The sequence below is a fragment of the Juglans regia genome, chromosome 16 (assembly GCF_001411555.2).
Source record: "Juglans regia cultivar Chandler chromosome 16, Walnut 2.0, whole genome shotgun sequence".
NCBI classification, from domain to species: Eukaryota; Viridiplantae; Streptophyta; class Magnoliopsida; order Fagales; family Juglandaceae; genus Juglans; species Juglans regia.
Window position 1 is genome coordinate 5,068,096 of NC_049916.1, and position 12,967 is coordinate 5,081,062.

At 31.9% G+C, this 12,967-nt stretch overlaps 1 protein-coding gene across 5 annotated transcripts; it reads right to left on the minus strand.

The window, feature by feature from the left end:
- Nucleotides 1-4,239: 4,239 nt before the first annotated feature.
- LOC109004515 (dnAJ-like protein slr0093) lies at nt 4,240-12,166 on the minus strand. 5 transcript variants are annotated; one of them, XM_018983101.2, is made up of 7 exons: nt 11,866-12,166; nt 10,078-10,173; nt 9,878-9,953; nt 8,908-8,981; nt 8,685-8,755; nt 7,427-7,470; nt 4,240-4,501 (listed from the first exon to the last, which is right to left on the minus strand). In XM_018983101.2, the coding sequence occupies exons 1-6, from the start codon at nt 11,893-11,895 to the stop codon at nt 7,428-7,430; spliced, it is 390 nt and encodes a 129-aa protein (XP_018838646.1). In that variant the 5' UTR covers nt 11,896-12,166; the 3' UTR covers nt 4,240-4,501; nt 7,427. The 5 variants fall into 5 exon arrangements, with proteins under 5 accessions (XP_018838646.1, XP_018838638.1, XP_018838657.1 ...); XM_018983093.2 differs by lacking the exon at nt 4,240-4,501 and adding an exon at nt 7,140-7,322; XM_018983112.2 differs by lacking the exon at nt 4,240-4,501 and having other exon boundaries at nt 7,140-7,470; nt 10,078-10,155.
- Between the last annotated feature and the right edge of the window lie 801 nt (nt 12,167-12,967).

Consider the following 12,967-nt stretch of genomic DNA (forward strand, 5'->3'; position numbering starts at 1 on the left):
GTAATAATTATGTAACGATTATATGAAAAAGTTAAAGATTTGAAATTGAAAAATATTTATGATTTTTGTGTTTAAATATTGAGATGAGATTATGGGATGACTTAGAAGGACTTTACTATCTAAACCAAGCATAAATGTAGTGTAATATGCCGAGTGATAGAGTTTATATTATTTAAAAATATAAAATACTAAAAAAATATTTAGAATTACCATCAAAGAGTCACATAATTGTTGTGCATCTTTGCTTCTTCAAATTTTACATGTAGTCTACATTTGTGGTTGATTATGCTCAAAGAATAAAATAGTAGTTGTAGCACATCTTTGGAGTGTCGATTCCACAGAGATAAATTAAAAGAATAGCAGAAGGAACAAAAAAAACTAAAGAAAAATATTAAATGATTAATGGAGAATAAAAATTAATTTTAAATTCAAATTTAAATAAAGCAAAGTGACTAACGGCAAAAGTATTCTAATTTGACGAACAGTAAAGCATCGGGAATCCCTTGCACAAATCCGATATTTTAATTATTCTTAATTCATTGAATAACACAATTGGGAACTCAATTTTCAAAATTCTCAATCATAATGTTTAGATTTATAAACCAAAATTAAACCAAATGTAACCATTTAAAAAATCACTCACCACTTTAAATATATGTAAATTATTATCCCTTTTGAAAAAATTCAACGACGACAATATACTCAGGGAGCGATATTGTAGCAAATAATTAAATCCATATAGATAAATAATTGATCCAAACATAATCAAAGAACTAATTCATTCAATAGAAAAAGCATGACTGAATCCATAAACAGAATAAATTCTATGATTATTCGGAGAAAAAAAAGAACAATGAATTGAGAATGATAAAACAAAAGAGTTTTAAAAATTAAAAATCAAATACATAAATTAAAAATATCATCTAATGTGCAAGTTCATCCCTAATCTTACTTGAGAATTTACTTACCCATAAATATAATAGACAACAAAAATCTCAAGAGAAAAATAAAGCAAATGGCAACCATGCAAATTAATTTTGTCTCATCGTTCTTTAGTATTGAGCCGTCTCCCTCTTCCAAAAAATCTCAATTTCATGTTAATGAAATGCTTATATATAGTAGGAAAGAAATCCTAATGTCTTCATATTCTCGCGTACAAAATCATCTAAATTTTAGGACTCATCTTAGTAGCTATGTACGTGCTTCAGGAGTTTGAATTTAGAAATCCTTATTAGAGACAAATTTGTAACCCTTTAAGATAAATTTCAAACTCATTAAGAATCGCATTAATCCGATATTTGAGTGGAAAGTTACGATCAAAATACTAAAGTATGTACAAGTTGTCTTCTAGCAAATTTCGGACTGATTTTTTCTCTTGATCCGAATTACTCTCAAACCCCATTATTATCCTTATTTGAAGAGTCCTACACTCGTTGAAAGTTCTTAGGTTGTTCCAACATCTTGCCCACTTGAAAGTCCTTTGAATTTGATTGGGTTTTGATTTGCTGTTTTATAGACTCTGAAATTAAACATAAAAATATGTTCAGGAGTATTTCAAAATAAATAGAAATTCAATTCAAGAATATACATTAATTCCTATGATTTCTATTCACATTTTATTATTTTAGTCCAATAATAGAGTATTTATAATGCACTTTTATACACTCATCAGTGTTCTTCCATTATTTTTTCTTAATTCTATTCACTTTTCAATCAAAAGCTTACACATGTCCCTTTAATGACATATCAAAATAATAAAAAACTTTGAAACCTAAAAGTTATTAAATATATTCGCTTAAAGATGTTAAACCTTTTTGGATGAGAGGAGATTTTCTTTCCTCGTGGATGGCTGCTAGCCACCTCGCGAGTGGATCTTCCAGTTGTAGGTTGGCCACGAGCCGCCTCACAAGTAGATCTCTTGCTCGTAAGGTGGCCGCAAGCCACCCCGCAAGAAATCTCCTACTTGCGGCCATCCCATGACCATATTAGCACCTTGAGAGTGGTCACAGGCCACCCCGCGATGAGGGTGTAGGGAAACATCCCCTAAACCAAAATATGTTTTTAATTTATTTTCTAATTTTGGATTTAGTTAATAGTTTATAGCTTCATTATCTTTATTTAAATATATGGAGTTAGATCAATTACCTTTTGAATTTATTCAAATTAGTTTATTATATTTTTTTAATAAATTTGTTGAGTTATTAGATCGGGAGATGCAAACCCCTATGCAAACCAATTTTTACCTAATAAGCCCATTAAATCTACTACGTTGGTATATGCAAATATACTTTTTTCTATACCAGGCTACCATGTTGGGAGAAAAACTATTCACCATCCATACATTACTTTCACTTCTTTCTCTCTCATCACATTCACCATTAGGGGTGAAAACTGATCCCTTCGACCCGATTTTTGGGCAAAACCAATGCCGACTGATGCTTCATTTTTAGGAGAGAAGACCAGTCGAAACCGGTCGATGGAGAGGAGAAACACCGGTCATCTCGACACCAGCGAGCTTCTTCTGAGAGAGTAGAGAGAGAGAGAGAGAGAGGAGATAAGAACTAAGATCAGAGAAGAAGTGAGGAAGAAGACGACCTAATTTCGAAACGACGCTATTTGGTTTAACGTTGTTTGGTTTAAACCAAACGACGTCATTCTACTTAATTTTTTTTTAATACGTTATGAATAAAATGACATCGTTTGGTTTAATACCAAATGATGTCGTTTCAATTTTGTTTAAAACACAATTACAAGTTTAAAACGGCGTCGTTCCACTTACTCATCGGCGAGCTTCTTTTGAGTACATAATATAAATATATATATATATAATTTCTTTAATCGGCCGGTTCAGCGGTTTGAATCAGCCGATATCGATTTTCTCTATTTTCTGCCGCACGCTGACCGATTCTCGACCGGTTTCGACCAATTCTAAACTCCGACGACCGGTCTGAGTCAGTCTAGGTCGGTTTCTCAGTTTCTTGTAGAACCCTACTCACCATCCATATATTTGTTGACATTCAATTATAAGACAACACAATTTGTGTATATTTGTAGAACTTATGTAATGGATTTTAATTGCAAAATATATTAAAAACAAATTAATTTTAGGAAAAAAAATTAATAATAATAAAATAATAATATTTTATAATTATTTTGACTCAAAAATGCATAATCCAATATAAAAATCTTTCTTGAATGACAAAAACAATCTCCAAAATATATGATTTTACATTTGCATATGCCACTACCAATATTCTAACACGCATCATATTTATAGCGTGGCAAAGTATTCTGGTTGTAGATTAGATGAAGATGGACGCAAGTTGTTAATTGCAATTTGTTAAATGTCAACTATGAATGTTGTGCATGTCAAAAACCCAAGTGACTGTTCATAAACAAACCGGCAAAAACTCAAACAATGAGACTGTAATAATTAGCCCTATTAGAAAAAATAACGATGATTTCATAGTCATTGGGTAAACAGAAATTTTCCATTTTTTTAAAATATAATTTTCATCTTTATCTCTTATGAAAGTGTTAAATAATGATGGGATAAGATCTTTGGAGTCTAAATAAATACAATTATTGGAATTTAAAAAACAAAATATTTTAACCACAAAGAGATTCATAAAAATAAATCTATAAATTGACGTGACTTGATGTGGTACGTAAGATTGTAAAATGATTTTTATTGTAAAGTAGATTTCCCGTTTGGATTGAGAAGTGATTTCATCTCACCTCATCTCATCATTATAACTTTTCTAAATTTTCAACCAAAATATAATAAACAATTCACTTTTTTCAAATCTCAAAATAATAATAATATTAAAAAATAATATTCTAATAATATTTTATTCAATTCATCTAAAACCATCTCATCTCATCTCTCTCAATCCAAATGGGCTCTTAACGTATTATATAAAGTCACATTAGTTTGTGGAGTTATTTTTATAGAATCTCTTTGTGGCTTTAAAAAATTTGAAGTCATAGAACATTGCAAAATTTTTTAAAGATCCTGATCCATAATGATATAAATATATATATATATATATATATATATATATATATTATACTAGTAGTGGTTTATCATTTGCCTAATTGAAAGAAAAAACAAAATTCTTGAAAATAATAAGTCCAAACAGCAAATAAAGTATGACTCCTTACATGCTGCTTACATGCAGCACATAATTTTGAATAATTGAATTAGTTACTTCACAATCATCAAGATTGAAAGAGTACATACGATTGATTAGTAAATAGCCTAATGCATAGGAGCATAAAACCTAATATAAGTAAACATCTATGAATTTTCATATTTCTCTATTTTAATAAGAAGAGTTTGTTCCAACTGCAGTATCTCCAAATATTTTCTTTGAGTTGATCATCTGTACATGAAAGATCAATCACGATCACGTAGCCTGCCCCGGGTTGCCGATCCCGTCAACCATATTTCACAGAAGATGTAGTGAGCTCCTATGAAGTAAATCCACCCTCCATGTTCCTGCTCACACATTCTTTCATCATTAAAGTAAATCTCTTATATTTAGGAAATCCCAAAAATATTATAATTGTAGAAATCATTTTTTTCTAAATAATTTTAGTTAATTAAGAATATTATGAGAATTAAATTATGTTAAAAATTCTAATTATTTTTATGATTTTACTTTCTTAAAAATATTTAACAAAACTTAATCATTTATTTATTGATGAAATATTAGTATTTTATAAATTAAAGTTGATTTTAAATGTATGATATGATATTTATATTTTAATTATCTATTTTAAGTGAGTTTATTTTCTGTGTTTTAACCTCCACCATTGGATCAAATCTAGAGACTCAATATGAAGGATTGAGATTTAAAGCCCTACACCCTAACTTTTTCCTCTTCCCTCTCTCTCCTCACTCCCTCTAGCCATACACCCCTCTCCCTCTCGATCTCTCTTCTCCTCAGCTCCTCCCAACACCGCCGTTGATGCGTCACCACCAAGCCTAGTCACTGGCGAGATGCCAATCTCCTCCCACAAACCTCTCTCTCTCTCTCTCCCCGCTACAGGTCGAAGCTCGTAACCCTCTCTCTTCCTCTCCCTTTGATTTCCCTCCACCGCGCCGTCGTGAGTAGCTCCTCCCACGAGCTTCGATGACCACATCTTCCCCATGACGCAGCTTCCCGATCTGCCTCCCTCTCTCACGAAGTTTTTCTCTATCTCACAGGTTCTTGCCATCGCACGACCTAGATCCGCCGCCTCAGCCCACGACACTACCACCAACCCTCCACGGCACCTCCCCGACTCCTTTACACCCAACCAGGCCTCTATCTCTCCCTTGCTCTGTTGTGTGGTGATTTACGATGATTTTGTAATTTTGTACAATTACAGTGATTTTGTGATTGGCAATGACAACTATGATTTTGTGATGATTTACGGTGAGCCTATACTTAGGTTGCTGTGAGGAAGATAATTGTTATGAGAATGTAGATAGGGACATAAGTGGAAGAAGAAAGTGTCAAACAAAGCCGCTATTCATTCTGTTCATTTGGTTATAGCAGCTTTTAAGATACAAGGGTCTATATATAGCGTTATTGGCATTAATCAATGTCACAATATTAATAACTTAATTTAGCTTGTGCAGTTATCCGTAATAATATGCAACCAGATTTCCTCTGTCCAGATCCAGCCTGCGGCATTTAAACGTGTACATGTGTGTATATATTTAGGAATTTCACATTTGATTGTCATGAAATAAATACATAAAATGCATCCCATGATTTTTATGGAGCATCTAATATTTTCCAATAAATTCATATAAATAATAATAAATATTATATGAACTATTTTATGTCTATATCTTTCTCAATCTAGACCTTAGAGTCTGAATAAAAACTCTAAAAAAATTTATTTATATGTACTTTTGTTTATATTATATGACCTTGAGCTACAATTATTGAACAGTACACTGTAGATGAAGTCACTGATTTATTATTAATGGGTTATGCCATTAACTATTGTGTATGTTTATAGATAAAATGATAATGTATCAAAATTTGAAAAAAGAATAGAAAAGTACAATTTGCACCCTCAAATATTAAAGGTTCTATACTTTATACCACACAACTACAAAAACTGACACATTGCATCTTCAAAATACCAAAAAATGACATTATGCTCTCTAGTTGAACAATGGCAACTTAGATCAAAGAGAACTAGGCGACGTTGAACAGTACTTATCATTAGATCTTAATGAAGATTGAAGAGTATCAGCCTTTCATAGGTTGTGGGTGTAGTGTGTTAATATAATAGTTTATAGTGCAAAGTGTAAAATCCTTAGTTTGAAGGTGCAAAATGTAATTTTCTCAAAAAAAAAAAAAAACAGAACAAAGAAAGTAAGCAAAAAAACCATGCTCGAAATCATCAGGAGAAATGTACAACAACATACCTACAAATCTTCACAAAATATAAGTTGATTACCCTTTTGGGTGGATTTGGGACTTTCCTAATCAGTCTTCATATTCTTAGTTTCTTACGGTCATTTTCCATTTTCAACTTTCAGGCCTATGAAACCACTCTTTTATTGTTCAATATCATACACTGCTCAAGACTGCTCCAAAGGATGGCACTCCCACCCAATCTGTCAAAACCAAAATTGGCACGACACCAGCTCAGTGCTTCCCTGCTTTTGGTCCATGAACTCCTGGAGTACTTTTGTCAACAAGACCTTGAAGCAGCTGATGGTCATTTTACTCCTGTCTAAGTTCTGGCCATTCGAATTCAAAGCATAGCTTCTTTGATGTTCTATCAAATGCATCGAAATGAACCTACTTTGCATAAACCAATCAAAGCATCCCCTAAATGCAACACATCTTCAAGTAAGATTTTTCACTTCAGGGGACAAGATGATATGCTTTGTTCTCAGTTTCAAAGACTGACCTATACAATAAAAGTTACTGAAGCACTCAAAACAACAGAACTAATGTATGGTGCGTTTCTTAATAATCTAGAGGCCCGACGTTTAGAGTAGATTTCGCTTGACAACTGTAGAAAAAAACTACCCTGAAACTATGAGAGCAACCGGCTATTGGGTTATTGTAGGACGCTAAAATTACAAACTAATGATGATAAAAGAAAGCTCTCAATGCATCATATAGTCACGACCATCGCATCTCACATCCAATAGAACCAGCCTTTTAATCGAGAATCATTTACACCATTCATTGTGATCCACAACGATCTAACATTACAAACTGGATCAGATTCATTTTCAAGTACATATAAAAACCGATGTGAATATTGATGACTCTATTTAGCTTTTCTTTAATATTGTAGCTCTGTAACAACATGGATAGAACTATCAGACACTTATACCAGTGTGTCACAAGAATTAATTCAGAAGACAATGTAAAATTTGAAAAAATGTATAGCAAGTCCAAACCTTATTTATCACTTAACTCATTGGTTTCTGTCAGTTGTTGTGTCCTGCATTGGTATATAGAAATTATAAGTAGCCCACAATAATGATAAAAATTACAAAAGCTAGTTAAATTAACATTGACCAGCCAGTTCTGCTGAATCAAATGTGTACCAAATCTAAAAGTATTGAAAAATAAATCAATCTATGATTCTAAAATGGAAGTTGGATAGACTTTGCTGGAAATGATTCAGTATAGGGCATCAGGCTTGAGAAGTTTGGAAGGAAAGCAACTGACAATGCAAGGGAATGACCTCATGTGGAGAGAGATTGGAAAAAAGAAATTATAAACTGAATAAAACAATGCAAGGTCTGAAAATGCATAGAAGAGCTCAGAAGAATGTAATCAACAGAAAAATAGGGCAGTGATTCTTTCATGCTTGTGATGTTGTACAATGAGGCTCTGGAAGAATGAAAGAGGACCATTGCTCAAGTGAAGCATGATGAGAGTCACTTCTTTGGAAAATGATAGGGTAGCAAAAGCTAAAAAATTGCTTTAGGGAGGTCTAAGATTTAGATTTAGAACACGTCACAGATTGCGGAGGAACAATCCATGTCTAGGAGCCCAACTAATAAAACTTCACCCAGAATTTCCTGAAGTCCTTTTCCGCTATGCGTCGATGTCATTGGCACTCAACTTTAGCCAAAAGGCTAAGAAAGGTATAATTAGTGGTTAATCACCAATCAACAATGTGATTGCCTTCCTAAATGGACCAGAACATGGATGAAATTTAGAAAACAAAAATAGAGTCAGTTAATGGTATATTAAAAAAAATAGAGGTTAGGATATATAAGTATTGCTTTTAGAGTATTTCTGACAGAAAAATTCTTGCCTAAAGAATGAAGTCACAGGCTAACTTAAAAAGTATCAGCTCAATAGGCTTGCATTCTGTGACCTTCAGTTCTGGCTTTCATTCTGAGACCTTCAGTTCTATGGAGAAACGAAACATTAAATAAGCTGTGATTTGCATTTTCAACATTGTAATGCAATTATTTTTATTAAAAAATATGTGAAACATGTATTTCTACATTCTTCTTCAGAGCTAATATCTTAATTCTTTACAATTGAAAGAATTTTACACAATAATATTCAGATACTCAACATCACACAAACACACACACACAAGCAGATAAACAAACATGCATGCAAGCTTTCATAAAGTTATTTATCCTATAATTCGCAGCACATTTGGCAACACTATTCATATTAATTAAGGTTTACCATATTGGCAAATGACTGATACCAAGCCCATTGCAGGTAAGTATCATTCCTTTAAATCTGGCAAGATATTCCTGCATCAGAAGGGTAGAATATTCCAAATAGTCACAATGCAATATCAGTGATTATTACCAAGATGCTTACAAATAACCTAACCATGTATAAGTTGACATTTTGAGGTGCGAATATATATATATATATATGTATCTTTTTCCCATTTTCTTACCCGCAAAGTATACTTATCAATCTCATAGATTCCAGTTAGATCATAGTCAAGTCGTTTAGCAGGATCACTCAAAACTGCAAAAGAAATTAATGGAGGTCACTTTATATAACCTGTGGAATAATATAACTGCATGATATAAAAACCAAGGAAGTTATAAAAAACATGTAATGCTGCCTTCCACCAGCAAAAAAAGTGATGATTATAAAGGAAAAAAATTCCTATTTGCTTTTTTTTTTCTTTTGTCTTTTTGTAACATGTAGAAATACATCCATGATGCTGAAAGCAAATCTATGGATATTAAACTTTTATTGTAGACAATGAGATGTTGGACAACTCAACATCCTAATCAAAGATCTTGAACTCTGAAAGAATACTAGTCAAGGAACCTTAGTCTGGATTCCTCAAATACTTGTCAATCTCTTGAAGATAGTAAAGATGCAAGATCAAGCTGATATCTAAAGGTTGAAAATGCTATGAGTGGGTCATTAGCTTAGCTTTTTTAAAGAAAAAAGCATAATAAAATCATATGCAACTAGAAATGGAAATGCAGACCTTTGGACTTGTATGCCTAAGTACATGTTTGGCAGCAGATTTTGGTTAATCTACAATAGAGTGATTTTCACTCTACAGTAAAAGTTTTTTCCCAACTTCTTCCCAAACATACAAACTTCTTGTTTTTCATTTCTACAATAAAACTATATTAAAAAAAATTAACTTAAAAAAAAACTGAATGGGGTGGTGACCACACAACAGCCACCCATTCAGTTTTTTTAAATGAATTATTTTGAACTCAATAATAATTATTTAAAAAATATTTCTCATAAATTCATTATTTAAACATATTTTTAAGGTGAGACCCACAACTTTCATTAAAACCTATAAAACTCTCATCTACTTCATTTCTTCACAATTCATCAAAAACTTCCCAAGTTTTTAAATCCAAATATCACCCAAGTGATTAGATTATTACCTTTGTAAGCCGCATTGATCTCTTGGAACTTTTCAGTAGCAGCACTGTCACCCTTGTGCTTATCAGGATGCCATTTCTATATGGTCCACAGAATCATGTAGATTTCTCGGTCAATGTCCCATTGAATTTAATGACAAGAACTTTTGACAATGAAGCAATGGAAAAAACACCAAGGAGCTATCAGAAGAGAGATCACTAACCAGTGCAAGCCTTAGGTAATTTAATCTGATATTTTCTTCAGTTGCATCATAATCAACCTCCAAAACTTTGTAGTAGTCCTTCAAATAAATAAAGACCTACATCAAATATAAATATATTTATATATATATATATATATATTATACACACACACACACACATACTACTTCTAGTTCTTGGGGTTAGTTCTACGAACCAAAACTCTGGGAAACAACTAATGTGAAGTTGTATACATTTCTTGAGGAAAATGAAGTGCACAACTGAACTCAAGAGTCATGTTGAGTAAAATTCAAAGGGAAGTCAGTTAAGAAAACATCAATTGCTGAATGTTCAATGATAATTAGCTCCATTGAGCTAGGATTTAGGAGATGTTTGGAAACAATTTTCATCTCATCTCATCCCACCTCATTTCCTTCCCAAACATCATTCAAACACAAACACTTTCAATCTAATCATTACAACTTTTTCAAACTAATCATTACAATTTTCCTAAACTTCCAAACAAAAAATAAAAACAATTCAACTTTTTCAAATCGCAAAACAAAAATTATATTTAAAAATTATATTCTAATAATATTTTAACTATATAATATTTTTTATTAACCTTTTTCTCTCTCCTTTCCCAAAATCCAATAAATACTTAACTCAAACTATCTCACTACTATTCACAACCCATCTTACCACTACTATTCACAAAATTATCATCTCATCTCATTTTATTTCCCAAGCATCCCCAACCAAAGGACTTTTGTTTCAATGTCTTCTGTCTCATTCCCTGAGCATCTCATTCCCCAAGCATCTTACTACTACACCAAGAACGCTACTTGCTCTATCCTTGACCACATAATTTAAATGGTTAAACCACTCCAACCTGCTTTAATGCTTTTCCAAAAGGACAAAGTATGTCACCCTTCACCCTTGGGGAGAAAACTTGTATGGTAGAACATCTACAAAAACGACATCCTTGATTGAAAGTACCTTAGGAAGAAAAACAATCAAGCTGGTAATTGAAGTAAGGCGGGCCATCTCAGTCTAGTTCCATCAGCCCGTTTGTAAATGCTCTTCAGTATAGCTTGTTAAATACCACTTGATAATTCATCAAAACAGAGATGGAGTATATTCCACTTTCCAGTTAGTTACCAGCTAAAAAAAACCCAAAGAAACAAATAACTACAGCTTTTCCCCATTTCAGGCAGTCTCCCTTGCAGTAAATTTTACCTAGTCTTCGATTTGCTCATGTCCTAAAAAGTTTGAAAACGCATGGTGGGAATTTGGACAGATTCATTCGAGTTGCACATTATTTATCTGAGAAAATCCAGCCATATCTGGCACAGTACATTTTTGACAATTATTGAATACATAGCGTTTTCCTTTTTTTCCTTCAAATTATTGAATCCAGCCTTAAGTGTTGATGAGCGGAGTAGTCATGTAAACTGCAAATTAAGTTTTACTTTTTTTTACCATTACTAATCAACACCATTGTGCATCAACTAACCCAACTAAATCCTATCGAATGTCTACAAATTTCATCCATTCCACATCTATACCGAAACTGTAATAAACCCAACTCTGTAATGGACAGAAGACATTGAAACAAAAGTCATTTGAAACAAAAGTCCTTTGGTTGGTTACTCAGAAAGCTGTAGAAATGAAGACACGCATGTACAAACACACATGCTATTATTCGGCGACCGAAATCCCTCTTTCTTCTTCTGTCTTATATTTTCTTAACTACCAAATCGAGCAACAACAACAATAACAAAAAAAAAAATCCCAGGAAATTTTGATACCTTTTGGATAGAATTATGATTGCCTTCCATCTGCTGGGTTTGTACGTGAAGATTTGTCAATCAATTTCATTTGAGAAGTAAGAAAGCACTTAGCTTGAATTAGCTGAAGATATAAATACCCTTCGGAAATCAATTGAAATTAATTTGAATAAATTTGGAAAGAAAAATCAGGAGGAGTTTGGGCTTTTTGTGGTGGAATTTTGATGGGGAAAGAGAGACGAGTGGAGCTTTGAGTGCCACAACTCCTATCAGATTCTGTCTTTTCCTTGCTACTTTGGCTTTCTTTTCAAATTCTTTGTATTCAGAAATATTTCAGTTTTCCTTTTAAATTCTTTGGTTTTTTCAAGCCCTCATAAAAAAACAAAGGAGTTTCTTGGAGGGAAATAAAATAAAATAAAAATATCGACAAAAACAGATCAACAGCTTTTTCTTTAACGGAAATGCCTAAAACGCGAGAATAGAGGACGGAAGAATAAAAGGTTTAAAGGAATAAAAAGATAAAAACACCCGGGATGCTTCCAACGAAACGGGATGAGATCAGATAAAATAAAATAAGATTAAGATAAGATAAAATAAGATAAAATATTATATAAATTTTATAAATAATAGTAAGATAGTTTGTAAATAGTAATTGAGTTAAGAATTTATTAAATTTTGAAAAAAAAAATTAAATAAAAAATATTATAAAATTAAAATATTATTTTTATTTTGAAAAGTTATATTAATTAGTTTGAAAATGTTGTAATGATTAGGACTGATTTGTTTATACAAAAATTCTCAATTCATCTAATCTCATCTCATATAGGACTGTAAACAAGTCTAACCGAGTCGATCTTTAGCTTGCGACAAGACTTAAAAGATAGCATATATATGAAATTATTAAATTTTAATACATATACATAAAAAGATAGCATATATCTATTTCATATATGGTTCTCACATACTGGTATATGAAATTATTAAATTTTATTAACTAATTATTGCACAAATTATAAAATATAGCTATCAATATATAAGCATAAGTAATTAGGTTACATATTATATATTTAATTATAAAAATGTTATGCTTATAATAAGCTAATATATATATATATATGTATAT